The sequence below is a fragment of the Paramisgurnus dabryanus genome, chromosome 21 (assembly GCF_030506205.2).
Source record: "Paramisgurnus dabryanus chromosome 21, PD_genome_1.1, whole genome shotgun sequence".
In the NCBI taxonomy this organism is placed as follows: domain Eukaryota; kingdom Metazoa; phylum Chordata; class Actinopteri; order Cypriniformes; family Cobitidae; genus Paramisgurnus; species Paramisgurnus dabryanus.
Genome location: NC_133357.1, coordinates 14115567 through 14143507, shown reverse-complemented (window position 1 = coordinate 14143507; position 27941 = coordinate 14115567). Strand labels below are relative to the sequence as shown.

The 27941-nt window shown below is 36.6% G+C and overlaps 1 protein-coding gene and 1 long non-coding RNA gene across 2 annotated transcripts; both read left to right on the top strand.

Moving 5' to 3' along the window:
* Window positions 1-154: 154 nt before the first annotated feature.
* On the top strand, window positions 155-1333 carry LOC135775504 (uncharacterized). Its single transcript, XR_010543888.2, has 4 exons — window positions 155-255; window positions 361-386; window positions 914-936; window positions 1023-1333. It is a non-coding gene; the product is annotated as an uncharacterized lncRNA (long non-coding RNA).
* A 1124-nt stretch (window positions 1334-2457) lies between these two features.
* Window positions 2458-26901, top strand: esyt1a (extended synaptotagmin-like protein 1a). The gene is made up of 31 exons (XM_065285760.2): window positions 2458-2958; window positions 5013-5054; window positions 6166-6300; window positions 6494-6567; window positions 7456-7528; window positions 12386-12475; window positions 12608-12663; window positions 12991-13111; window positions 13286-13462; window positions 13838-13920; window positions 16203-16251; window positions 16417-16506; window positions 16597-16698; window positions 16783-16854; window positions 16932-17018; window positions 17272-17421; window positions 17524-17679; window positions 21149-21325; window positions 21444-21526; window positions 21630-21678; window positions 21771-21860; window positions 21958-22053; window positions 22189-22260; window positions 22342-22428; window positions 23268-23414; window positions 23645-23778; window positions 23891-23989; window positions 25473-25604; window positions 25693-25798; window positions 25872-25921; window positions 26010-26901. Exons 1-31 carry the CDS (start codon window positions 2620-2622, stop codon window positions 26035-26037), a joined length of 3246 nt encoding a protein of 1081 aa, XP_065141832.1. The 5' UTR covers window positions 2458-2619; the 3' UTR covers window positions 26038-26901.
* The last annotated feature ends 1040 nt before the right edge of the window (window positions 26902-27941 follow it).

Here is a 27941-nt window from a genome sequence, read left to right as displayed (position 1 = left end):
CACACTTATGAGACATATACAATTGCGCACCTCCCTCCACAGAGTTTACATGTCAAAAGCTTTGCTCTTCGAGGGGAATAGTGCATAGGGATGATCAATTCAGATTGGAATGTGCCCTAACCGACAGGTGCAGCCTGCAGCAGTGCGGCACACGTTTTTCTTTCACTGTCGCTGAAAAGTGACGCAATCCAGGCGTATAAAAGAGACCGCCTTCCCTCATGACGATCTCTTGAGTCGTTGCTATCGCTTGACGAGGTGAGGAAATGCTTGCTGTTCTTAGCCGTGTAGTACAATCCATAGCAATCCAACATATTTAAGCGCAATCCATCGATATCTTTAACATCTTTTCTTTCTTTACAGAACATCTTCTCATCATGAGAGCGAAGGTAAGTGAAACTATTGTTTGTAGTATAATTTTAAGTTTCTAACTATCAGGCTAGCATTGCTAACAATCTGGTGGCTAGTCAACAATTATAATTGTTTATAACCTAAATTGAATTTATGCATGTTTGACGATTGTAACGTTTGTATTTTAAGTGCAACGTTAGCCATTATTGTCGTGAAATTGATCCCTTTTTTTATTCAAATTCGCTTTTATTGTAATCGGGCCTACATGCGGGACTTTGTTGTGACCATGACGAATATGTTGTTAACCACTACACGTTTGATTTGTATGTAGGTTGGATTACACGTTTACCATTGTATCAAATCGTTAAAATGTATTCGCATTAAAGTGAATTTTATTTCAATTTTATCTCGCCTAAACGGCACGCTGCTTTGCGAGAGCATGGCGGGGGAGGGTTGGTTAGATTTGCGCATGTGCAGATCTGCATGTTCTTCCAAACAGGTTTTTAGCTCGTACAAGCTTGTAATCTAATCAATATCTAATAAATTGACTGCTTTCTCTTTACAGTGGCGAAAGAAGCGTATGCGCAGGTAAGCTTGTCATGATCTGGTCTATGCGTCACATGTTCTAAAATGGCAGTATGTGATATTTACATAAATGCTTTTTGTTTTTTAAGGCTGAAGCGTAAAAGGAGAAAGATGAGGCAGAGGTCTAAGTAAACTGGACCCCCCTGTCGCTGAAGCTGAGATTGATCTTCAACTCCAGTCTCCTTGGCAAGAGTCTGCTGGAAGCCCAATTCAAGATCCTTTCATCCACCACCTGAGAGCCCAGCCATCTTCTCAGCGGAGGCTTTGGTTTTTCCATCACTTGGTTCTGCAGAAACATCCTGGTCTTCATGATCCTGTGAACTGTTTTTGGACATTCCCAGACTTATCAGCGCAGCTTGTATTTTGTTAATCTCGTCAATAAATTTTTGGTTTAACAGAAGTTGTCTTGTTATCCTTAAGATGTTTGCATGCTCAAGCCTGTACTGTGGTTTCTTGTATGGAGTAATTTATTCAGTTTATGAGGGAGTGGATTAAAAAAGGTGACGACTAAAGGCTGTCAGTCATGGTTAATATGGCGCCTTTTCTTTGGTAATGGCCATCTTAAAGGACACCTCATGTTCTAGTGTTAGGAGTGCGTAAATGTGGAGGTTTATAAGGGTTAAGTGACCCAGACTGAATTTTTCCAGCCATTTGTTGCCTGGCAATGTAGTGTTGACTCAGCTGGTTGCTAAATGGTGAAGTTAAAACTGCACATTTAGTTCACCTCTGCCTACTGTTATGAAGTATGTAAGGTTCTTTTGCATTACACTTAAGCCATTTTGCACAAAATTCAAGTTGGTCAGATGCAGAAATTCAATGTAGATCCAAATAAAACCAAGTCCGTAATAAAGCAGGTGAGAAGTTGCTTCAATGTGCATCTAATACACGAGTTCAGGGTAAATGGGTTCAATCCATGCACTGGGCTAACTTAACCCATTACGTTGTGTTCATTTTAAGCCATCAGATGGCTTTTTATAACCAAAGAATGGCTTGGCTTTATTTAAACTGGGTTCATTTTTCTTTAAAAGTGGGAGTTTTTATTATCTTAATTTTATTTCTTTGATTTAATGTAGATTTAAATATATATTCCCTTTATTGCTTTTCATCTGACTTTTGTAATACGGTTTTATTTTTTAAATTCCTTATGTAATAGGTTTTATAAACCTTTTCAATGCGCAAAGCACTTGTATCACTGAATTTCATTATCCCAACCACCAGAGGTCTAATACCCAATGAGCTATTAGATTATTTTAAATTATAAAAAATAAGAAAAGTGACATTAAAGAATTACGGATTATTTTTGTAACAACTACCCGTTTTTAGCCTTGAAGTATTTCAATTGCCTTGAAGTCAATAACGTTGAGATATTCACACTTTTAAGTGCTTTTGGGTTTTTTACGCAGCGCACTTAACAGTAAACAGAACACCACATCACAAAATTATAACGTCTGTGGTGTGGTTTTAACAAGAATCTGGGAGGGTTGAAGGTTTCAAAACCCGCCCCTACCTACACGCCCATTTTTTTAAGCAAACTAGAAATCCACAACTTCGACTGTAACATAGCGCGCGTCAGCATTGAATGAACGAATTATGAAGCGCTTTGTGTGTACATATGTATAATACTTAACCGTTTACAGGCAGTAGTTAGTGTGATTGTGGTACGTAGTGCATCTAAACGTCTATTCGATGGCGAAAAAACCGATGCCATCTGAGGATGCCACTTCGGAGGTTGCGGACTCGGCCCTGCCGGAGGACGCGCAGTCTCCGGATTCTCCGGGAAGACATGCCGTGTCCGTTCTTCTGTCTTTTGGGAAATGCGTCTGTGCCTTACTGCCGGTCTACTTGGCTGGATATTTCGGATTTAGCATAAGTTTAGTTTTTCTCGGTCTTTTAGTTTATACGGGATGGAGACACAGCCGCGATGGGAAGAAAGCGCGAATGCAAAGCGCGATGTATGTTTCGGAGAACGAGCAGAACGTCACAGCCACAAGGGTGTTTAAAACTAAACGCGAGTTACCTGCATGGGTAAGATTTTATATATACCACAATAGAGATCACTGTCGTTTTCAACAATTTGTATTTTGCAACACATCTTTTGCATATGTAGGGAAAGACGCAGAGTGTTTTTTAGCGCTTTAGTACCTCCTCACTTTTGTATAAGAGACGGTAGAGATGTCAGCATCTGCTTATTCATACGCTTTTATTCAAAACGATTGACAGTGCATTTTTACCACATTTCGTTTTTTTCTAGAGAATCAACAGTGTGATGCTTTTGCGCTTCCGCAGTTGTCATATTTTGACAGATTTCGTGTTATTTAAGTAGTTATTTCTTTCAGTACAACCTGTTAACAGTATTAATAACAATGTCTTTCATGCTTTTATCTATGAGTAGTTTCCTGCATTAATAACATGCACCTCTTACAGCTTTTACTGCAGCAGGCTACACCCTCATATGGCTTTTACTACAGTGTTTGATTTCATTAATATCCCAATAGTTTACCTTGTTTTATGGAGCTACAATTTTATAAAAAAGATTTCATGTCATGGTCTGCATTTTCTTATTGATCTTTAACTGCATTGCAGTTATTTTACATTTATTTATAGATGCATTTATTCAAAGCATCTTACAAATTTGTTAACATTCAACGTTTTGTCTTAAGACCACAGCAATAAGCATAGTACACACAGTTATTATTACAAATGAAAATAGTAATGAAGCTAGGAGTGAACACCATAAGAGTTTTTTTATTTTATTTACAATATTGTAAGCAAATTTAAACAGTGGGAAGAGTGGATGTTTTAAATCAAAATGTTATAAAATTGCACGTTTACCACATTGCCTTCACTTTTTGAGGAGGGCTTGCTGGCTACTTTCCACTCCATCTGTCAGTCACATTTTCATTTTCTTTTTCATAGGCACAATATAGACGTTTTGCCAAAATTGTTGTTCTTTACTCCTTTCTTCCGCCATCCTTCATTAACAACATTACATTCCGAAGCCTGCCCAGCCTTTCCTATATTAGGATATCCAGTCCCAGAGGACTGAGCGCGAAATGCCAAAACGGCCCATTTATAGCAAGAATTTGGTTGGAGGAGAATGGAAAACATTTTTAAAAGATTATTTGGCAAAGTGTGACATATGCTCATAGAAGCAGTTTACTACTTTCAGCCTAGTAACTTATACAGTGACTTATGTTTTTATATAAACCTACTCACATCCTGCTAAAAATTAGGACCTTAAACTTTAATAAACTTAAGTTGACTGCTCATGACTAATGATCCCATGATCTGTGTTCACTTTATTCATATATAACTTTTTAATGCTTAAAGGAATAGTTCACCCCCCAAATGTCATTTTGACCTAATTTAATCACTACAGTGTTGTCCAGTGTCATTTTCGTTCCTTTGTGAAACACAAAAGTACATTTTTGGCAGAATGTCCAAATGCAAGTTTATAAAGAAAAAACATCTGTGCACTGTGTGTAATTATTTGCATGTATGTATTTAAGAAACATTTACATGTGTGTGTATTTATATATATACATAATAGTTGCACACAAAACACACACAAATATGTTATGCAAACAAACTCTTATTTTGTATGCGATTAATCACGATTAATCTTTTGAAAGCCATAGAAATAATAGTTATGTGGTTGATATATAGAGAGTGAGAGTAGGAGTATCTTTTTTCTTTCATATAAGAGGGCCTGGTTATAGAGGTTAGTGCTTTTTTGTTTTGTTTTCTCAACTGAAACTAGACTTGACCTTTCACCAAAATTTCCTTTACCATGGGATGTTTGTTAATAAACAGGACTTTAGTCACGCTTGCTAATGATGAATCTTTCTATCCATTCCTATGGCATACATTTTGCAAAAACAAAAAGTTTGACAAAAATGATCAGAGCCAAGAATATTCCTGTGTATGCACAGCTGAGCTCTGGAAATTTCTTCCTGACCCTCACCTTGTTTACCTAGTGTACAAATTTAGAGATCTCCATCCAGTGTGCAGTATGTAGCACTGATCTGTTGTGTGTGTGTTGACATGAAAAGTTAAACTTTTCTCTTATTCATCCACAGGTGAACTTCCCAGACGTAGAAAAGGTGGAATGGATAAACAAGGTATTAGACTGTGTGTTTAAATACACAAATGCACACGTGACTGCTGCGTCTGTTTTCATTGTTTCTGGTCTGTGTCCCCGAGGGCGCAGTGTTTGTGTTCAATCCAGTCCCTGAAGATAAATAGTCAAACAGCTTGGCTTCGTTTCAGCTTGGCATGGTTTTTTCACGGTTTCTGGCTGTTGCTATAATGGATCCTCTTTGGCATAAAAGCACCCACAGGCTATATTAATCATTGTGAAGATACCTTGTAAATCATGTTGCATACACAGAACGTTCATATCTTAGAGCAGTGGTTCCCAACCTTTCTACCTTGTACGACAATATAATCCTTTACATCTATCTTTCATAGATTTTGTCGTTACGTTGATCTTGGCATTGCATACTGGATCCTGCAGCCCGCTTTGAACTTGGCCTCCGGTTGGTAACCACTGTCCTGTAATATGCAATAGACTATCACACAAACAATAGACTGTGAGAGTTTATCAGCAGACTAGACTTGGCTCGCGAAGGTCTTCATGCTCCAAACTCAGCGTCACATGGTGTTTTTTGCACAGTCACTTTCTACTTTCAATGCTAGATTCTTCTTTGCTTTTCCAATGCACTAACTTTTAAAATTCAGCAGACTGTGAGAAACGTTAGAAGGCCAAAGATGTGGTATGTGTGAAGCTGATGTCCAAATCAGTAACACCATCCTTAAAAGTCACACTCAAGAGTTGATGACATTGCCAAACACTTTCTAAGTGTGACAGTGAAGCTACTTTGACAACTGTACAAGGTTTTGAATGGCATGTTTTAAGAGAGAATACTTCCTATTCCAAAGGAATTTTGGAATCATTTGACTACATATGATTTGCGTAAATTGACTTTAATTCTTTAATAAACCATTTAGGTTTCTAGTGCACTTCTATGCTAATAGTGCTTGTTGTTTCCTACAGTATGTGGTTTGACTGTCAAATGAATCTTTTGCCTACCTTCATTTTGACAAATGTGCTGCTCTTTTAAGTCTTTAGTTGATTACGGCATGGTTTAAATTTTTACAATGTTACATACTGCACGCTTAAAAGCAAGAATTTCCTTATAACATGATTTTTGATTGTATTCTGGCTAACAGATATTGCAGCAGGCCTGGCCGTTTATCGGACAGTATCTGGAGAAGCTGTTGGTGGAGACCATTGCACCTTCAATACGATCTGCCAGCGCTCATCTACAAACCCTCGCTTTTACCAAAGTTGACTTGGGAGACAGGGTACATTTCAGTTCCCTACACTTTATAAATGCTAAGTTGTTTCAGGTCATGGTTGGGTAAAATTGGGTCAAACTCAACTGTTGGTAAATTTCCTTATTTGACCCAACCATGCATTTGTAACTAAGTAGTAACTAGATGTTACTTTTCTACTATGCTGAACAAATGTTTTACACATTATTTTATTCTTTAACAGCCCTTAAGAATAGTTGGGGTAAAGGCCTACACTGAGCATGATAAGCGTCAAGTGATACTTGATTTTTATATCAGGTAATGTCAATGTTTTTAAGTCATATTTAAAACTTTAAAAGGACACTCCAAATTTTTTTGAAAATATGCTCATTTTCCAGCTTCAATAGAGTTAAACATTTGATTTTTACCATTTTGGAATCCATTCAGCTGATCTCCCAGTCTGCCAGTACCACTTTTAGCATAGCTTAGCATAATTCATTGAATCTGATTAGAGCATTAGCATCGCGCTCAAAAATAACCAAAATATTTTTCCCATTTAAAACTTGACTCTTTTGTAGTTACACTGTGTACTAAGACGATAGAAAATTTTAATTAGCGTTTTTCTAGTCCGATATGGCTAGGAACTATACTCTCATTCTGGCGTAATAATCAAGGACTTTGCTGCCGTACCATGGCTGCAGAGGAGGCGCAATGTTATTACACAGTGCCCGAAAATAGTCCCCTACTATTGAAAGTTACCAAAGGGACTACTTTCAGGCGCTAACGGTCTAATCAGATTCAATAGGTTATGCTAAGCTATGCTAAAAGTGGTACCGCCAGACCCGGAGATCAGCTGAATTGATTCCAAAACAGTAAAAATAAAATGTTTAACTATAGGGGAGCTAAAAATGAGCATATTTTCAAAAAAAGTGGAGTGTCCCTTTAAGGCCTGGTTTCACAGACAAGGCTTAGCTAAAGCCAGGACTATGCCTTAGTTAAATTAAGATGCTTAAGCATTTTTATAAACATGCCTTAGGAAAATACAATATTGTTGTTTATCTTGATCAAGGGCACTGGCATATTTTAATATCTGTCAGTGCAAGTTATTTTAGGTTGAGTTGGCTCAAACATGTTTTTAGCTCTGTGAAACCAGGGGTAAGAACTTAGCTTCAAAATATGTCATACTTCTTGGCTCTGTTTTTTTAGCTATGCTGGAGATGTGGAGATTAATGTTGAGGTGAAGAGGTACTTCTGTAAAGCTGGAGTAAAGGGTATTCAGGTAAGATAGTTTAGCTGGTAGACCATGATCATGGATTCAATTCCCAATGCTTTAATGTTTGCATAGATTACAATGTGGGTCTCTTTAAAGGAAAACACCACCGTTTTTCATTATTTTACCTAATATTGTTCTTACCTTAACTTAGACAAATTAATTCATGCCTACCTACATATCTTTTTTAATCTTTGTACAGTGTGTCATGAATGTCAGGGTTTCCCGCAGAAAATTTGTTAGTCAAGGTGGTAGGGTTAGGCGGGTGGTCGGGGCCAAGGGCGTGCCAATCAAAGGGGCGGGGCGTATGCGTCATGATGAAAATGTAAATATTTTAATAAATTAAATAAATAAAATATTTATTTTTAAAACACTCAAATAAAACTTAATTTTGAAAAAACTATGACAAAAAATGAACACATACTAGATTATTAATGAATTTTAATGTTTTTAACAGATACCTCTAATGGGAATAGCTGCGTTATGAAGTGAAACTAAAGGGTTAATAAACACAAACTAAAGCAGATGTTGTAGATCGTCTGGCGAACGATGATAGATAGTGCAAAAATGGTAAAAACTGATTATTTCCCACTATTAATTACATTATCTTAAAGGAGTGTAACTGCTGTAGCATGTAAATAATGCACATGAAACTCAAACAAACAACAAAATCACCAGCTAATTAGACCAACTTTAAAATTAGAAGAACTATAGACTAATACAATAACAGGCTTGAATAACCCCAAAACATAAGTCCACTTACAGTTCTCACTGACACGTGTTATATCAACTGGCTGTCCTCCAGACATGATGGAGCAAGTCTTATCTCATTTCGGCCGTGTGGTGCGCGTACACGCTCGCAGTGTGAAGCACGTCCGTGCTATTCTCCGAGATGTTTTATCAACTGGCTAGTTATCCTCCAGACAGTGACGGTCCGGACCACGTCTTTCTCATTTCGGCCGTGTGGCGCGCGTCCCTGCATGCGGTGTGATGCGCGTACGCGCTATTCTCCGAGATGAACTTGACGGCCTTTTGTGCAGCAATTTTTTTTTTTTTTTTGGACAAGTTAGTTAAGGCGGTAGGGTTTCCAAGCTTAGGCGGGCCGCCTTAACTGAAATGTGCTGAAGGAAACCCTGAATGTGTTATTATTTAGCCTAGCCCCATTTATTTATGTTTTCCCAATTTAAAGACTGTTACATAAGTAGTTACAAGAGTAAGCATGGTGGCACAAAATGAAACGTGGCGATTTTTTAAACGGATAAAAGTGAGAATTATATTATATGGCGAAAGAGCACTTAGTTTGCAGCACTTCGACCTTGTAGCGCAGTAATATCATCTCTCCTGACTTTTATTTTGTGCCACCATACTTACAGAGGTGGAAAAAGTAATAAAATATTGTACTCAAGTAAAAGTAAAGTTACTTTTATAATATTTTACTTAAGTAAAAGTAAAGTTACTGGTCAAAAAATCTACTCAAGTAAACGTAAAAAGTAAATCATTTTAACTTTACTCAGAGTAAAAGTTACTTTTTTTAAAAACGGGGAGATGTGGAGGATTCTAGTATAGTTCAGAAACGACAAGGGAATATAAATCTCAAAGTAGTTGTTTTTAATTGTAGGAACATCTTTACAATTAAAGTGCAATAACAAAAAGTTAATAAAATAAAAAGCTGTTTTAAACTAAGAAACATTTATGGAATTGTTTAATGATTTTTACATTTGAGTTATGCACTTTTGAAGGTGGTCAGCAGCTGGTAAATACAATCACTATAGTAAGTTTGTAATTGATGTATTGCTGGTAACATACATTATTTTATTACACTACATATAGTTTAAATGAGCTTATAATGAGATGAGTGCCATGGCTATTCTTTTGACACGTTTATTGTCTTCTAGCTTCCCTGACCTGGGTACCTGATGTCAGACCTTTATTCGTCTCTCTCTCTCTCTCTCTCTCTCTCTCTCTCTCTCTCTCTCTCTCTCTCTCTCTCTCTCTCTCTCTCTCTCTCTCTCTGCAATGTCTAATGACCTGCGCATTCTCGAGGATGTTCTGAAGTTGTGTTTGACTTGACGCGAAGCTGTTAGACCTCGGAAGATAATGCGCATGGTATTAAAAACGCGCGAGCAGTAAAAACCCGGTCTTTTTGTACTTAAGAGCATGAATCCTACCTTTCATATGAAAGAAACACTCGCTTCGCGTCAGTGGAAAGTGGTCGCTTAAATATGACCAGGGGTTTCTTTCATCTTTTCATTCTGAGGCGGGTCTGCATTAGCGCGCGCCTGTCTCGTCCGTCTCCATGGTTCTTTTTGCGCGTTCCCCGCCCATCAATCATACGTTGCGCGTCTTTATCACCTTGCTTTTTTGAAATATTTTTTTACTCAGTAACGGATATGATTTAAAATGTAATGAAGTACAATACTTTAAACAAAACATACTTAAGTAAAAGTAAAAGTACAGATTTTAAAAACTACTCAAAAAAGTAAAAGTATACAAAAAAACTACTCAATTACAGTAACATGAGTAAATGTAATTCGTTACTTTCCACCTCTGCATACTTACTCGTGTAACTACTCATGTCTTTAAATAGGGAAAACATGGCTTCTAAATTCATCCCTGTTTGGATCCTAAGAAATGAATGGGGCTAGGCTAAATGCTAACATGTTCACGATGTGTTGTACAAAGATTAATTGCATGCATTGACAAAAGATAGGTATGTATTCATTTGTCTAAGCTGAGGTAAGAACATAGTAAAAAATTGAAAAACGGTGGTGTGTTCCTTTAAACTTAGTGGTTCTCAAACTGAGGGCGTGAGATTTATGACATTTTATAAAAATTAATTAACAGTCATGGCCAAAAGTGATGGCACCCTTAATTAAAAGCTTTAATAAATAAAAAAATCACAAAAATATGTTTCATAGAAGTAAAACAATTGAAAGTGCGTGGGGGAATTACATTATGAAATAAATGTTTTTATCTAATACACACTGGACACAATTATTGGCACCCCTAGAATTGAGTAAAATATCTCTGAAGTATATTAACATTAATAATAACATTTTCTTAGCAAACCATGATGACTAAAAACATGATGTTGTCCAATCATGGCTTCCTGTTTCACAAGAGAATAAATATTAAAGGGATAGTTCACCCAAAAATAAATTCTGTCATCATTTACTCACTCTCAAACCTGTATAAATTTCTTTGTTCTGATGAACACAAAGAAAGATATTTTAAGGAATGTTTGTAACTAGGGATGCACCGATACTGGTATCGGGTATCGGCCTCGATACCACATTTTCTAAAGTACTCGTACTCGTTAAAAGTCCCCCGATACCTGCAATGGATACCACGGTCTGAGAAATGTCTATGTTTGAGCAGCGTGTAAGGGGTTAATGCCTCTTGTGTTGTCCAAAGAGGCAGAGTTTACAACAAACTGGAAAACTAGTCCTTTGTTTTTTGTTAAATTATATTACTAAAGCTGTTACCTGAAAATTTAAATCATGTTTTTTTATTAAGTACTCGGTATCGGTATCGGCAAGTACTGAAATGCAAGTACTCGTACTCGTATTCCAAAAAAGTGGTATCGGTGCATCCCTATTTGTAACCAAACGGTTTGTGGACACAATTTACTTCCATAGTATTCTTTTTTCCTACTATGGAAGTGATTGGGGTCCACGAAAGGTTTTCTTTTAAACATTTCCCAAAATATATTCCTTTGTGTTCCTCGGAACAACGAAATTTATAGAGGTTTGTAACAACATTAGAGTGAGTAAATGAGGACAGAATTTTCATTTTTGGGTGAACTATCCCTTTAAGTAACACAAACCCCAAGTCCCCTTAATCAGTTATCACAGTAGATAAAACCACAGACTAGTTCTGATGTGCAGCAAAAGATTGTTGAGCTGTGCAAAATAGAACGTGGCTTTAAGGAAATAGGTAAACCATAAAAAACATCTATTTCTGCAATCAGGGAAATAATCAACATGTTTTAATCGACTGCAGATGTTGCAAATCTGCCTGAAAGAAGACGTTTGTCTATATCATCTTAATTTACAGCAAGTAGAATAATTTGAGCGGACATAGAGTCAGAAATAAATGTAAATAATAATAATAAAGGGAAAACATAGTTGTTTGGGACACAGTTTAAGAAATCCTCTGCTCTCATGCAAAAACAAACTCCAGTATATTAATTTGCCGAACTGGAACTTTGAACATGACTTGGTTCTGCGGCCATATGAAACATAAAAGAGTTTTTTTTTTGGCAACAGGAACATAATATGGCTTTGTTGCATACAGGGATTAAAAAGTGCTCTATGTCTACAGTTAAACAAACCACCGGACCCTAATTGTTTTGAACCTAAATTTGTAACAGAGGTCCTTGAAATCATATTAGGTTGCATTGGATTATATCAATGTAATTTTCCCCCCACTTTCAATTGTTTTACTTCAATGATATTTTTGTGGTTATTATTTTTTTGAATTAAAGCTTAAAAGAAAAAAAACATTGTAGATTATTTTTTTATAACTTACTTTGCTCATACTGTGTATATACCAAGGGTGCCAACACTTTTGCCCATGACTTTATTTATTATAAATTCTGTGTAATTAAACCTCAAAAAAATATGGATACTTACCAACAACACGACATTGCATAACGTAATATGTTTTGTTAAATACTAATACTAAGTTTGAGTGTTTTATGTCATAAATTTTCTTTGTGGGGCCTTAAAGGGATGCTCTCTACACAAGGTGGGCCGCACGCCAAAAGGTTTGAGAACCACTGCTTTAAACCAAATGCATCAGGTGGATTTTAATGGGACACAACCCATAAATGTATTACTGAAACCAATCTACTTTTCCTTCCAGCTCCATGGAAAGTTGAGGGTGATCCTTGAACCCCTCATTGGAGATATTCCTCTCGTTGGTGCTGTCACCATGTTCTTCATTCGCAGACCTGTTAGTAAACATTTTGCATGTTGCATTACGTTTGATCACTTACTGCAAATTTAACAAATATGATCTTAGATCTTGAAACATCAGATTTGTCAAATCATTCCTCTTCCTCTTCTTGCCACATTCACTTTTCAGAAACTTGACATCAACTGGACCGGCCTCACTAATTTATTAGACATACCCGGTTTGAAGTAAGTAGATTTGTCTCATTTCATTTTATGTGCTCTTATGATCCTCCTTATCTACCAGAATTACCATACAGTTTAATCCTCATTTGCATCATTCATTGATAATCATCAGTGAAGTGCTGACCTGATTATTCAAAATCTGCAGAGTTTCCCTCTGGTTGAAAAACATGCAGACCATCAGATTAATATCTATCACAGCATAACCCATTGCACTCACATTAAATACAAGCCATCATGCTGTCATGTAGTGTAGATGTATTTTGTTTGTATGTGCTTTTCTGTTGTCCCGTTTTCTCTGTACGAACCACAACCCCCTGCATTCATTTTCAGTGCAATGTCGGACACTATGATAATGGATGCAATCGCCTCTTTCCTGGTTCTCCCCAATCGTCTCACTGTACCTTTGGTGGGCAACCTGCACGTAGCACAGCTTCGTTCCCCTCTGCCACGGGTAACACTTCACTGTGCTATAATGATGTATTTAACTATGTAAAGTACATCAAGTATATTTGAATACTCCATAGTTTCATTATGCATGCATGTCCAGTGTAGTTGTTTACAGGCATATTGTTAAACGTTCCTAAAATAATTGCATATATAAAATCTTTCATTATATGTTGCACAGGGTATAGTGCGTATCCACCTGATGGAGGCCGAAAACCTAGCTGCCAAGGATAACTACATGAAAGGTGTGATATCTGGGAAGTCTGATCCGTATGCAGTGCTACGGGTGGGCACGCAGACCTTCACCTCTCACCACGTGGACAACAACCTTAATCCTCAGTGGAGAGAGATGTATGAGGTGAGAGAGAGAGAGAGAGCATGTGATCAGTGTGGGTTTTGTGTTTGTTCTAGTAGCTGAAAAAAGTGTCACATTTCTGAAGAAAGGGAAGCTGTGGGTTTTAGAAGTACTCACAGCGTGTGGGTGTTTACTTTGCTCAATTTTTGTAACTATTAGCACCCACAGCAAATAAACAAAGTGTGATAAAGCAGGATGTGACTATCATGTGCTGAGATCAGATGAGCACTAAAAAACATGTTTTAAGTTTAAGATTGTGATAAAGCTGTTTTGCAAGTCTTGGGGCTTTAATGTTATTGCAACATTTCTGCTGTATGTCAACACACTGAAATTGCTCAGTGCCATTTATCACGTATTTTGTTTGTGTGGGTTTATTAGGTAATTGTTCATGAAGTACCTGGTCAGGAGTTGGAGCTGGAGGTGTTTGATAAAGACCCTGACCAAGATGACTTTCTTGGAAGGTATTATTATATTGATAAATAATGCGAACAAAATGTTGCACAGCATTGACATTTTTTCATGCATGAATGGAAATGTGTTTTAAATCAACAACCTGAGGAAGACTGGAAACTCAGAAAACTTACTCAACATTCACTCACTCTTTACTCTGGGAAGAAACAAGTTAAGGATACGCCAATATAATCGACCTATAATCAGTATTGGCAGATAAAAGCATTTATTTCCACTATTGGACATCGGCCGATTGTTTATAAACAGCCAATGATCAGGGCAGATTATATCCTGGCAATCAAAAAGGGCGGAAAGCGCATCAGAACTTTTAGGATTTCACAATTATACTTTTGAAACACAAAAAAAGCCAGTTAAAAGCCAAACGATCGGTATCTATCAGTATCGGTAGGTTTTTTATTCCAAGTAATCGAATATATTTGTGCATCCCTAAAAAATGAAAAGGAATAAGAGCGAAGAGAGGAGTTTGTGGGTCTTTATTGTACCTAAAATTCTTCATTTTAAAGGGCACCTATTATGCCAATTTTTACCAGATGTAATATACATCTCAGGTGTGCCTAGATTGTGTCTATGTAGTTTCAGCTCAAAATACCCCACAGATCATTTGTTATAGCCCCTTCCAAAATTTGGGTGGGAGCAAAAAAGTGCTTTTTTCATGTGTGTACCTTTAAATGCAAATGAGCTACTGCTTCCTGGTAAAAATATATTTGATTCATGTGAATACAGTCTGGGACAATAGTATATTAACTCTTTCACCGCCAGCATTTTTAAAAAAAAGTTGCCAGCCAGCGCCAGCGTTTTTCATGATTTTCATCAAAGCTTAATGCCTTCCAGAAAATTTTCTTCTTTAAATATATAAACATCCAAATGAAAGAACAGACCCTCTGCTTTCAAACAAAAAAAAACCGTTTCATCCTACCTTCAGTGGTTCTTTTGTAATCAGCTTTTGAATATGGGTAGGTTTCTGCAAAAACAACACATTTTGAGCAAAAAGCAGAGATAATTCCATTTTTGTGACGGACTTTTCATAGAGATCCCATTCAGAGCGATTTTTAAAACAGACACGGACATGCAGCCGCTTGCCATAGGGCAATACTTCCGGGTTTAAAAAGTTGCGGAAGGGCGCCACCTGGTGGATAATAGCGGTATTGCGGAAAGACGGAAAATCTCGTCATTGGCGGGGAAGCGTTTTCTCTTAATTGACGAGATATCTCGTCAATGGCGGTGAAAGAGTTAATGGCGCTTTTCCATTGCATAGTACCCCAAGGTTTAGTTTGGGTCGGGTCAGCTTACTTTTGGGGGCTTTTCCACTGGGTGCAGTGCATAGTACCCAATACTTTTTTTAGTACCATCTCTGTTGGGGTTCCAAGCGAGCCAAGCTGATACCAAAACGTGACGCAAAAAACCTGTAGATCACTGATTGGTGGTCTGAGAGAATCGTCACTAACAGCGTCATCACTATAATGTAAAAGATTAGCTTTTCATTCATGCTAGCTTGCGCTGTCTCGAGTAAACATGTTGTCATCTGTGCTTTGCTGTAAGTTCCCAAACTCCCTTTTAGCGATGAAAAACATCCACAGGTTGAGAATCAGGAAAAACATAACAGTTTTTTTCCAGACTTGCAGTTTGTGGCAGCACATTCGCGACGCTCATGTTCGCATGTATGCTTAAATGTGACTTAAATGAGGCTTAGCGGAGCACGTCAACTGACGCCATGGGTGTTTGTACAGAAACTGTTATATGAGACAGAGGTAGTGATAAACGCGATGTGCAAACATCTATTTTTTGTGGCGGACTGAGAAATAAATGAATGTATGGAAATGTACCACGACGTTCTTACTTGGATGATGTCACAGTAGTAGGCAGCGCAATTATAACGTCACGCCTATAATCCCTCCCACTTCGAAGTGTTACTAAACTCAATGGAAAAGCTAACCATGCCGAGCTGACCTGACCTGACCTGACCTTACCCAAACCAAACCGTGGGGTACTATGCAATGGAAAAGCGCCATTAGCCGCTTTAGTGTTACAAACTGCTAACAAACACATTTAGAAAAGCTTTTAGGTAAAATTAACCAGTCAGTCTGAGGCTATGGGTGGGGCTTTATCAGTGTGATGTCACATTAACAAGAGAATCGAAACAGCATGTCTAACGAAACATGCTTTGGTTTATTGGAGATTAAAAAAGGAGAGCGTGGATTTTTTTTCAACACACATTTATGATTTTTTGCATAATAGGTCCCCTTTAATGTCTGTATTTCTGTATGTGTTTTAGGATGAAGCTGGATTTAGGTATTGTAAAGAAAGCAGTAGTTCTGGATGAGGTACTTACATTTACATGCTTTTATATTATAATTTTTTTATGTTATTGATCCCTCCTTTTCTGTAAAATTTTTCTAAAGTGTTGACTATTAATTTCAATGAACGTTTATGATATTTTCCAGTCAATATAGTTAAGACTAATGGAATACTTTTCATTATGGTTTTAGTGGTTCACTTTGAAGGACGTTTCATCAGGTCAGGTTCACCTCAGACTGGAATGGCTCTCTTTAATGGCATCTGCAGATCACCTGACTGAGGTCTCACCTGTCAGACTATAAAGACTTCTTGATTTGGATTTGATAATATCCTGCATCAGTGCACAGACCTAACTTTGTTTTAACATATAGGTGCTGCAGAGGAATCAAAACATCACTATAGCCAGTAAGACAGCAGATCCTCCATCTGCTGCCATTTTGACTGTTTATCTTGACCGAGCCCAAGACCTCCCAGTAAGTTTGTGTCCTAAATCAGACTTGATTTTCATTTTAAGTCTGTTATTTTATTGCTTCTAATTTGAACTTCTTTATATACAGTTTAAGAAAGGCAATAAAGACCCCAGTCCCATGGTGCAAGTTTCTATGCAGGATACAACCAAAGAAAGCAAGGTAAGATATAATTGCAAGTGTAGGACATTTATACTACTTGAATCGCTTTATTTCATGTCCTTGCATGTTTTTAACAGACAGCGTATGGAACCAATAATCCAGTATGGGAGGAAGCGTTCACGTTTTTTATTCAGGATCCACACAAACACGATATTGACATTCAGGTATAGTCACATTTATATTATTGCTACCAATTGAACCATCATTTTATAGCTTTTCTTATTGTACATACTAAGTACACCACAAATATTTTCTCTGGGGTTGCCCTTGAAAATAAATCATGGTTTTATTATAGTAAAAGTGAAAAATATTATATTTGTGAAACTATGGTTTAACTATTTGAGGTTTAACTATAGTAATTAATTCCAAAGTTAATTTCCGTAAGGTGGTGTTAACTTTTGCTTCAATATGTTTAAGGTGAAAGATGATGACAGAGCTTTGTCACTGGGAAGTCTGTCTATCCCTCTTTCCCGTCTGCTCTCCAGCACTGAGCTCAGCATGGATCAGTGGTTTCAGCTGGAGAACTCCGGACAGGCCAGCCGTATCTACATTACCGCTTTGCTGAGGGTGATTTTGTTATATTTAAACTCCACAATAAAGCATCATCAAATATCAAGATATTTGCAGACAACTTTTAAAAGAATTTAGGAGTTTGTTGTATGTTTTTAGGTGTTGTGGTTGAATGAAGACGCTATCCCCACCACACCTGTGTCTCCATTACCAGGAGAAGGGGATAATGATTCAGAGGTGTCTCCTGGAACCAAAGTGATCCCCACCTCGAAACGTCCAGAGCAAACCAGTCCGGACAGCAGCTTTGCATCCGAGGTAAACTTGTAAAGAGATCTTAATATCCTTAAAGGACAAGTTCGGTATTTTACACTTAAAGCCCTGTTTTCAGATTGTTTAAGATGAAATAGAATGGTTTTGACTGAAATTTCGACATATGCGGCTGCCCCGAGAATTTTGGGGGGTTTGTGTTTCACCTCCCACCTTTACAATGGGTTTAATGGTGCACTGGAACAATCCTTCCTAAAATGCATTAAACTTTCGTTTACAAAGACGTGAAACTCACCGAGTGGTCAGGGGTATTCACTGGTATGCTCACACAAAAATCGCTGCAAAATATGCATTCCAACAGGTTTTATCGTAGTTTTTGCCAACTCCATTGAGTTGTATTAGATGTGCTGTGAGGTACGGTATTACTCCGCGCCGGGAACTTTGTTTCTATTCTTGCAATTGGCAATGGCGGATTAGCACCACCACCTGGGCTGGAGTGTCTATTATTCAAGCTCTAAGCGGAAGAATGTACGGGTGTGAGGCGTTTGGAAAAATAGGTCCACAAGTTAACAACGAATGCTAAAACAGCTGTTGGAAAGCATCTTTTGCAGCGATTTTTGGGTGTGCATATCAGTGAACACCCCTGACCACTCGGTGAGTTTCACGTCTTTGTAAACCAAAGTTTAATGCATTTTAGAAAGGATTGTTCCAGTGCACCATTAAACCCATTGTAGAGGTGTGAGGTGAAACACAAACATACCAAAATTCTCAGGGCAGCCGCATATGTCGAAATTTCAGTCAAAACCGTTCTATTTCATCATAAACAATCTGAAAACAGGGCTTTAAGTGTAAAATACCGAACTTGTCCTTTAAAGGGATAGTTCACCTTAAAATGAAAATTCTGTCAACATTTACTCATCCTCATGTTGTTCTAAACCTGTATGAATTTCGTTTTTCTGATGAACACAATATAAGTTATTTTAATAAATAGTGGTAAGCACACACAGCTGATTGTAACCACTGACTTCTATAGTAGGAATAAAAAATATGATGGAATTTTATGGGTACCGTCAACTGTGTGCTCACCATAATTCATCAAAATATTTTCTTCAGCATTTATCACAATACTTTCAAAATATTGTTTTTCCTACTATGGAAGTCAATAGACACCATCTGCTGTGTGTTTACCATCATTTCTCAAAATATCTTCTTTTGTGTTCATCAGAAAAAAGTAATTCATACAGGTTTAGAACAACATGAGGATGAGTAAATGATGACAGAATTTTCATTTTAAGGTGAACTATCCCTTTAAGCAGGGCCGCATTAATGCATGGGCTTACCTGGGCTTAAGCCCAGGGCCTCGGGCTGGAAAGGGCCCCGAGATGCCGGAAAAAAATAACAACCGCATTTTATAAAAAGTTGATACTCCCTTTAAAATTATGCTTAATCGCTTTGCTTTGAATGTCCGTGCGTGAATGCAGTTCCTGCGCAAGAAAATCTCTCACTTACTGTAGGCTACCCTGCAATCATTAGTGAGCTTTTTAAAATTTCTGTCTGAAATATCCATTATTGCATTTCTGATGAACAAAGACGAAACTGAGGACGCGTTTTTATCTTAATATGAAAGACAACGTGTTCATTAGATGATTCCTCGTAACATTTTAAAGCCAAGATGTACAGAACAGCACACAAAGATATTACACAAAACATTTTTGATAACTAAATCTAATAAATAACAAATTAGATTCTGCCTCGGAAGCCACGGCTAAGTTCAACGATCTTATTTCATTTTGAGATTTAGCGTGGCAAGGAAATAAAAGACGAGAAATTACATATAATTTGTTACTGTAAATTAAGCTTTATATACAATTCCTTAAACGGTTCATTTATAACAAGAAAACACTGAAATTAATAATTTCATAGACACTATATATGCTTTATTATTTTGCACAGAAATATCTGATTGCTTTCTTTCACTTTGATCATCTCTGTATTCACTTGAAACATCTGATGTTTCTTATAACATTTGTTTCAGGAATCTCTTTTCTATCATTTGAAAGTTAACACCGACCATATTATTAAATCACAAGAGAGACAATTGTGTCAGATTCGGTAGAGATATTTATATTCGGTGTCATCACCGAAAAAAAAAACGGCTTACCTGTTTTGTAGCTCAACTTTTGACAAGTTAAGCAACCTTTTTAAATACATTTTAAAACTTATACTTGTCGAAAAAATCTGTTTTTTGATGTTTAGTTTGATGAACGCCTAAATATGATCACGCAGAACACCTAGCGCGTTCGGCTTAATTTAATGTGACGGCATGCAACAGCGTAACATCGACACAACGGAAAGCAATCCAAAACTTACAGAACTTAAATTAGATCAGAATTTACCTTTATAATTAATAAAAAATAAAAACAATATGAAGTCAGAATCAATAAGGTGCAGAACATGGGTGCAAAATGCCTAAATGCGCAGGGGAATAAAACACAAGCCACAAATAGTTTAATCAGATAACACTAAATAATCTATAAATTAAATAAAAACAAAGAAATATTCAAATAAATTTTAAAATAACGAAAGTATAGAATTGCCTGTTTTGTCTTTTAAATTGCAGAAACAAAGAGACTTGAATTTCTGAATATAGACGTGTAGCCCTGTCACAGGATTTAGGCTATTAACAGACTTTAAAAATATTTATTGAAAGCTACTTTTTCACATATTATTTACTTAGAATTATCATAATGGGCTGTATATTTTTTATATTGGGAGAAAGCTGTTATATGTGAAATCAGATAATGTGCACTCTTATACAGCCAAAATTAAATGATCCTCATTTTATAACACATTTGCGACGATTCGACTGTGCAGTAGTCGAATCAGGCTTCTCCTGTCAAAGCATCGAATCTTAGACTATTCGGGTCACCCTATAGGACTATGTGCATATGTTATGCATTGATATTTGTGTATATTGTGGGCATTCTGATATGGTTTAATATTTTGTTACTGCATTTATTCCAGCAAAATAAAAGCCTGACAACTTGCACTTAGTGCCCTGCTAAAAAAACAGCATACCAGCAAGACCAGCATATGTTGTGTTTTGGTGCTGGTTTGCTAGTGAACACCAGCTAAACCAGCATCAGCACCAGCATTAGCACCAGCTAAACAAGGACCAAACCAGCATTAGCACCAGCTATACCAGCACCAAACCAGCATTAGCACCAGCATCCCATGCTGGTCATACCAGCAAGACCGGCATATGTTGTGTTTTGGTGCTGGTATGCTGTGACCACCAGCTAAACCAGCATAGACCAGCATAATTCCATGCTGGTTTGATTCTGTTTTTATCAGCAGGGTTATTATAAAGATTGTGTGAATGTAGGCTGTAATTCTGGTGGATGAAGGGCCCCACAAAAGGGTAAAGCCCAGGGGCCCCTTACAGTGTTAATGCGGCCCTGCTTAAGTCTACAATAATGTAGATGCTACAATAACTGTAATAAATATATGTGTGCAGGGCGTTCTGCGGATACTCCTGGTAGAAGCTCAAAATCTCATCGCAAAGGACAATTTAATGGGTGGCATGATGAAGGGAAAGAGTGACCCGTATGTGAAGATTCGGGTGGGAGGAATGGCCTTCAAGAGTCATGTCATCAAGGGAAACCTGAACCCTGTCTGGAACGAACTTTATGAGGTGAACATACAGATTTAAAACCAAGCTGGTCTATAACATCCGAAGATTTTTAATACCTGTTCGAAAAATATTATATATACTGCAGCACAGGGATATTCAAAGGTTGCTTGTGCTTTAGGTGATCCTAACACAGCTCCCGGGCCAGGAGGTGGAGTTTGACCTGTATGATAAAGACATAGATGAAGATGATTTCCTGGGCAGGTCAGGCAGACTTAAATGCTGGACATTTATTGTAGTACCTGATGTTTTTTGCTATTGTGTATGGAGTGCATTATCATTGGAGTGATTTATTATCTTGTTGTAGAGTCAAAATGAGCCTTAGTGACCTCATCAGTGCACAGTTTACTGATCAGGTGGGTCACTTTACTCTTTATGGTCATTTTTTGTATTTATATAATCTGATATTCTAACGTTTTTTGGTTTATACTTTTGATTTCTGGTGCAGTGGTATAATCTGAATGATGTGAAGTCTGGACGACTTCATTTGGTGATGGAATGGGTGCCGAAGGTTTCAGATCCTACTAGACTTGAACAGGTCGGTTATCGATTTATAACTAGCATTATAACTCGTGAATCTATTTCATTTATATGTTATAACAAAACTGATTTGACTTTGTGTGCTTTCTATCCAGATCCTGCACTATAACTCGCTGAAGTCTTACCAGAATAAAACTGTACCGTCTGTCGGACTGCTGTTTGTGTACACTGAGAGAGCACATGGTCTACCTGTGAGTTTATTTAATTTTCATAGAGTATTTGAACAAACTGGTGTTAAAAGTATTTGAATAATCTCACAAAAGTTTCCCTGAATGGGGTAAATAATATTTAATTATTTCAATATAAATATTTAATGTTGCCTACAGTTAAAGAAGAGTGGAAGTGAGCCGAAACCGGGAGCAGAGCTATCAATCAAAAACGTATCTTACCGCACCAAAGTAAGATGTTAAAGCATGATATACTTGTGCTAAAGTGACTCAGTGCTGGAGACTCACAGATTATTTATATCTTTTTTCAAGATTGCAAATCGCTCAACTTCTCCACAATGGGATGAGGCTTTTCATTTCCTGATTCAAAATCCAAGAGAAGACATTCTTGTAGTCAAAGTAAGAAACTGTATTTAATGTCCAGTTATTCACAACCTTTTGCACAACTAATGCACTGTTGTACCACGAGAAATACAGGGTTCCCACGGGTCCTTAAAATCCTTGAAAGTTTGTGAATCTGGGGGGAAAACTTCAAGGCCCCGGGAAGTTTTTGAAAATATACATACAAGTTTTCTGAAAAAAAAAAATTCCATATTATTCCCTGTGTAGTATAGGATAATATCATAAAAATTCTAGACTTTTTAAGCACACCTGCTAAACTGTGCTTATATCTTCTGTATGCGAATGTTGATTCATACCAAAATGATTTTTTGCATAGTTGTGTTTGACACATGAAAACGTCTCGGGTTACGTATATAACTGTTGTTCCCTGAGAAAGGAAGGAGACGCTGCGCCTCCCTTGCCATACTTCCTGCTTCCCTGTAACGCCGTCTTTGGCAATATTTCAGATAGTGATATACTTCCTGGCTCTTGTTGTTGTTAAGCCACCATTGGTTGAATTTTATATACACATTCAGACGCACTTACCCCTGGAGGCGTCCCCAAAGTGTCACCGCAGTAGCGCAGCGCAAGTTCCCTCGAAAGGGAATTGTAACAATGTATCTTTAAAGGTAACACAATCTAACCATAAAATGTGTCCTCACATTTAGTCCTTGAATTTGAGGGTATTGGACTTGGAAAGGTTCATTGAAAGGTCCTTGAATGTGAAGTTAACTAAGGTGTGGGAACCCTGAAATAATATCTTACAATAATGCTGTATGTGTGTCAATATTTTCTCTGCTCTGTTGTGTTTCATGTGAGTTGTGTATTAATTGTACATGTTGTGTGTGTATGTGTAGCTCTCTCACAGCTGGGGTCAGCCTCTGGGGTCTCTTGTGCTTCCAGTCAGAGAGGTTATGGATGAGAAGGGTATGGTACTGGACCGCTGGTTTAGTCTGGATGGAGCCATGCCTGAGAGTCAGGTTCTGCTGAGAGCTCAACTCAAGGTTAGACACACATTGATCACATGTTCATCACACAGAACAGAAAAGCACACTTACATGAAATCAATCAACATATTTTAAAGCCCCCCATCCTAGAAAATGCACTTTTAAATGTGTTTCTATCAGAAAATGGGTCGCCAGTGTTAAGGAAGAAACATCCTGTTATTATACCAGAGACTATTTTTATTTAAATATTTAAATAAAACATTTATCAATTTCATTTAATTCTTCAGCTCTTAGACAGCAAGTTGGCCCTGTGTAGTAATGTCACAGCCAATGCAGAGGAAGTGAGTCACATGATTCCAAGTGGAGAGGCGGCTGCTGCAGCCAATAGTGAGCTCAGACACAGAACTGTGCCTGATCGGGGGTGAGATACAGAAAGACTCATATCTCCCATGCATTCATATTTACTGACATACAGTAGCCGATATAGACATATTTGTTGATATGTTGTGTGTTTGGTTGTACTGTAAGTGTAGAAGTGAGGATGCTGGTGCGAGTGGGAAAGCCCAGGTGAAGCTCTCCATTGCCTATTCATCTGGGGAAAACAGACTGGTTATTAACGTCCATGCCTGCAAGTGGGTATCAAACAAGTTTATACCTGACAAATACAAACATTTTGGTAACACTTTACTTGAAGGGGTGTTCATAAGACTGACATGACACCTTCATAATCATGACATGACACGTGTCATAAACATGAAGGAGATTTTTATGACAACTGTCATTAAGTGTCATTTTAATGCAAAGATGACATTGTTTGAAATGTCTTGACATAAACCATAAACCAATCCATCATAACTTCTAAATCTGTCACAAACATGACATAGCAGAATACTTATCAAACTTAAGAAACTACCGAGCTTTATTGGTTAACATTACATTAAACGTCATTAAATGTCATTAAGTGTTAATACTATGTCAAATAATTTTAAATGCCTAAACAAAATGCAACAGACGTGTCAAAATATTACACTTTGTGCACAATACATTAAAAACTGACAACTAACAGAGCTTGTTCTTCCTCTAACAGAGGGTTCTGAAATTTTCTGACATAGAAGAAAAAACTAAAAAAAACATTTAATTAATTTAATTTAATACAATTAACTGTTTTTCCAGCGATATGGACCCAACGCTGCATAGTTTAACCCATTATTGTACTCTTTTCATTTAATTTTAGGTGAATCTGTCTCCAAATGCAATAAAACATAATTTTATACATTTTAATTACTATTATTATTATTATTGTTGAATGATTGATTTTATTTCTTAAACACATCGAGAAAACGTAAAAAAAAAAAACATTATGAACTGAAGAATATTCATGACGCTGTGTAAAAACTATTTGACAGAGTATTAACACTTACTGACATTTTAATGACAAATTCAATTTGTATCACTGGTAAAAAGTGGTCAGTTATGTTGTCTTGGTAATGTCAAGTTGTCATGACAAGTTATGATGTATTGGTTAATGTCAAGTTGCCATAACAAAGACATCTCAAACAATGTCATCTTTGCATTAAAAATTACATAATTTAATGAATGACACTTAATTACAGTTGTCATAAACATGCATAAAATCTCCTTTATTGACATGGCACATGTCATGTCATGATTATGAAGGTGTCATGTCAGTCTTATGAACACCCCTTCAAGTAAAGTGTTACTAAAATGTTATTCTTACATGTTTGCTTTTGGTTAATGGTGCATCCATTCCACTAGGTGGCAGTATAAAAGTCTAAGTCATGTCAAAGCACCACCAAACAACAGAATTTAACCCAATGTGCTGTACAGCATAAAATAATAGTTTTATTATTCATAACTAACCAATGCAAGAAATAATTACATGATATATATGTGGTCCCTTATTTTTGGTGCCTGATAAAAACATTGTTGCATTTTAAACAAGTTTAGGCCACTGTCATATTAGTTTTTAGGAAGACAAATGTGAAATACATCAATATTACAGCGTCAATTTTATAGCTGAAATAGAGCCTCTTAACTAGCTTTATGATATCCACAATTATTATTATTGTGTAATATTTTTGTTTTCTTGTTAAGGAACTTGCCGTCTTTCTCCAAAGAACCTCCGGATACTTACATCTCATTGATTCTTCTTCCGGATAAGAACCGGATCACCAAAAAGAAGACCAGTGTTAAAAAGAGAAACCTTAACCCTGAATTCAATGAGAGGTTCATGAGAACATCATTTTTTAAATTGCCTCCTAAAGACACTGAGATCCAAACGTTAACCGTCCATATGTTGTACTCTTCCCTACAGGTTTGATTTTGACATGTCACTTGAAGAAGCTAAGCAGAGGCGCATTGAACTGTTTGTCAAAAACAGCATTTCCTTTATGAGTCGTGATAAAGAACTTATTGGCAAGGTATGTGTCATGCAAAATAAATTTATGTTACTTTTTATGGGTAAAGTAACTCAAGGTTGCTATTTTGTTTCAGCTTCAGGTGCAACTGAGTCAGCTAGATCTGAAAGCAGGATTAACACAGTGGTATGTGCTATATTTGAGTTTATTGACTATTGTAGATTACGTAAGAAGAAATGTTTGCTGATGTTTATTTGTATTTGTATAATTTCAGGTATGACTTGTCGAAGGAGATCCCCTGAATGGCACCTTGTTGACTTAATCCTGAAGTCATTTAAGTAGAAGGTCATGTGCTTTATGCAGAGTTTCACAGATGTTTACTTAATACCCTGATAGCAGCAGGGTCACAGTGTTTCAAATGTCTTTAGTCTGATGGTGTCAGGACCGTAACAGTGTTGTGCGCCAAAAAAGATTCCCGTTATACAAAGGGATAAAAAAGCACCTTGAAACAACATGAAAACATGTTGATTTTTTTGTTGTCGTTTCATTTAAGTTTTTATGTATTTTATATGTAGTTTATGCTTTTTATCTCCTGCAGCGTCAGGTTGTTACAAATGTCACTTTGTGTGTCATTGAAAATATGCGAAGTTGCAGCTTTAACTTTTAGGATTTTTAGTGTTTATTGTGTTTTGTTCCAACATTTCAATGATAGATTATTTAACTGTTAAGTCACAGATAGGTCAACATTATTTACATAAAGAAACTATTTTGTATTTTGTGCTTTTTTTATTTAGCAGAAGGAAGTCATTGAAGGAATGATTCATTTGTATTATTTCCTCTTAAGAATCTATAACAAGGAGTTAACAGAACTGTTTCATGATCTCATGTTTTTATTCAAACATATTTTTATCACTATGTGAAGTTTTTCCTTTTCCAAAGATTGAAATGGCGAATGTAATGTGTATGTGTCAACCGAAAACCAGCATGAAGATTCAAGTTGTACGTCTCTGATCGAGGGACATCTACTCGAAAATGTTACAAAAATACTTGAGTTGTATTCTTCTAGAAAAGAAAAGAGTTTCTTTCACGATGCAAATGACAATGTATTGCTTCTGCACTCTATTACTCAGAGCTTGTTGTAATAAATACACCAATTGCACTTTAAATATAGGTTTGTTTTAATGATTTTAATGGGCTGGTTTGAACTAAATTGTAATATTCAGTCTATATAGTATACAGTATTTCATATAGATTATTGTATTCAATATACACTGTAAAAAGTGAAAAGTTGGATCATCTTAAAAAATTACATCAGTGTAAAGGTAAAAAAAATAAGTTTTGTAAAGTTTTGATCCAACTTTTCATTTTTACAGTGTACTTCAATTGGTAACGCCTAAGAAAATGTGTAAACTTAAATTAAAAAAATTTTTAGGCATTACCAATTGAAGTATTTTTTTTTAGGTTGATCCAACTTTTCCTTAAACAGTGTAGTATAATTTAGTATATTATAGTAATTATACTATAGTATTGTGTACTATAGGATTATGTGGTAACTATATGCAATTGATAAACTGTAAATACTGCACACTCTGAAAGGTACAAAAGCTGTCATGGGGCAGTACCCTTTAAAAGGTCCTAATATGTACAATTTAGATACAGATATGTATACATTTGGTACAAACATTAGTTGAGGTGCACGCTTTAGGTATAAATGTGTACTTTTCGAAAGGGTAGTGACAGCATTTGTACATGTTTTCTTCTGAGGGCGTACTATACTTTAAAATTAGAAAGGTTTAAAAAACTAGTATTTGGGAATTTTAACTACAGTTCGTAAATGCTATCACACTGCCGTATTGTATGTGAGCTGTAGTAAATACTGTAGCATGCTTTAATATTCACTGTAGTAATATTAAACACTATAGTTGCAAGGAATTTATCAAAAGTTTACTATAGTAAATAAAAAATACAGTATTTTTCATGTTCAAATAAGATCCAGAAGTATAAACAGCCGTTATGTTCATTGTCTGGAATTGAAGGAGTTGTGCCTACTCATGAATGAAGTCATTAAAATACCACAGATTGTAAACTTGGTAATACTGAGATTAATAAGAAGTAATTCCAGCGTTTCTCCAGCAGGTGGTGACAAATCAATTAGTCATTCATCTTTAGTCAGTCTAGTGAACAATGGGTGGGCTCTTGTAGGTAG

What these genes read in the sequence shown, in the direction of transcription:
- esyt1a (XM_065285760.2), top strand. Translation starts at nt 2,620, where the DNA reads ATGGCGAAAAAACCGATGCCATCTGAGGATGCCACTTCGGAGGTTGCG. An exon ending in ACAGCAGCTTTGCATCCGAG is followed by an intron (nt 17,680 to 21,148) that starts GTAAACTTGTAA and finishes ATATGTGTGCAG; the next exon opens with GGCGTTCTGCGGATACTCCT. An exon ending in GAAGATGATTTCCTGGGCAG is followed by an intron (nt 21,527 to 21,629) that starts GTCAGGCAGACT and finishes ATCTTGTTGTAG; the next exon opens with AGTCAAAATGAGCCTTAGTG.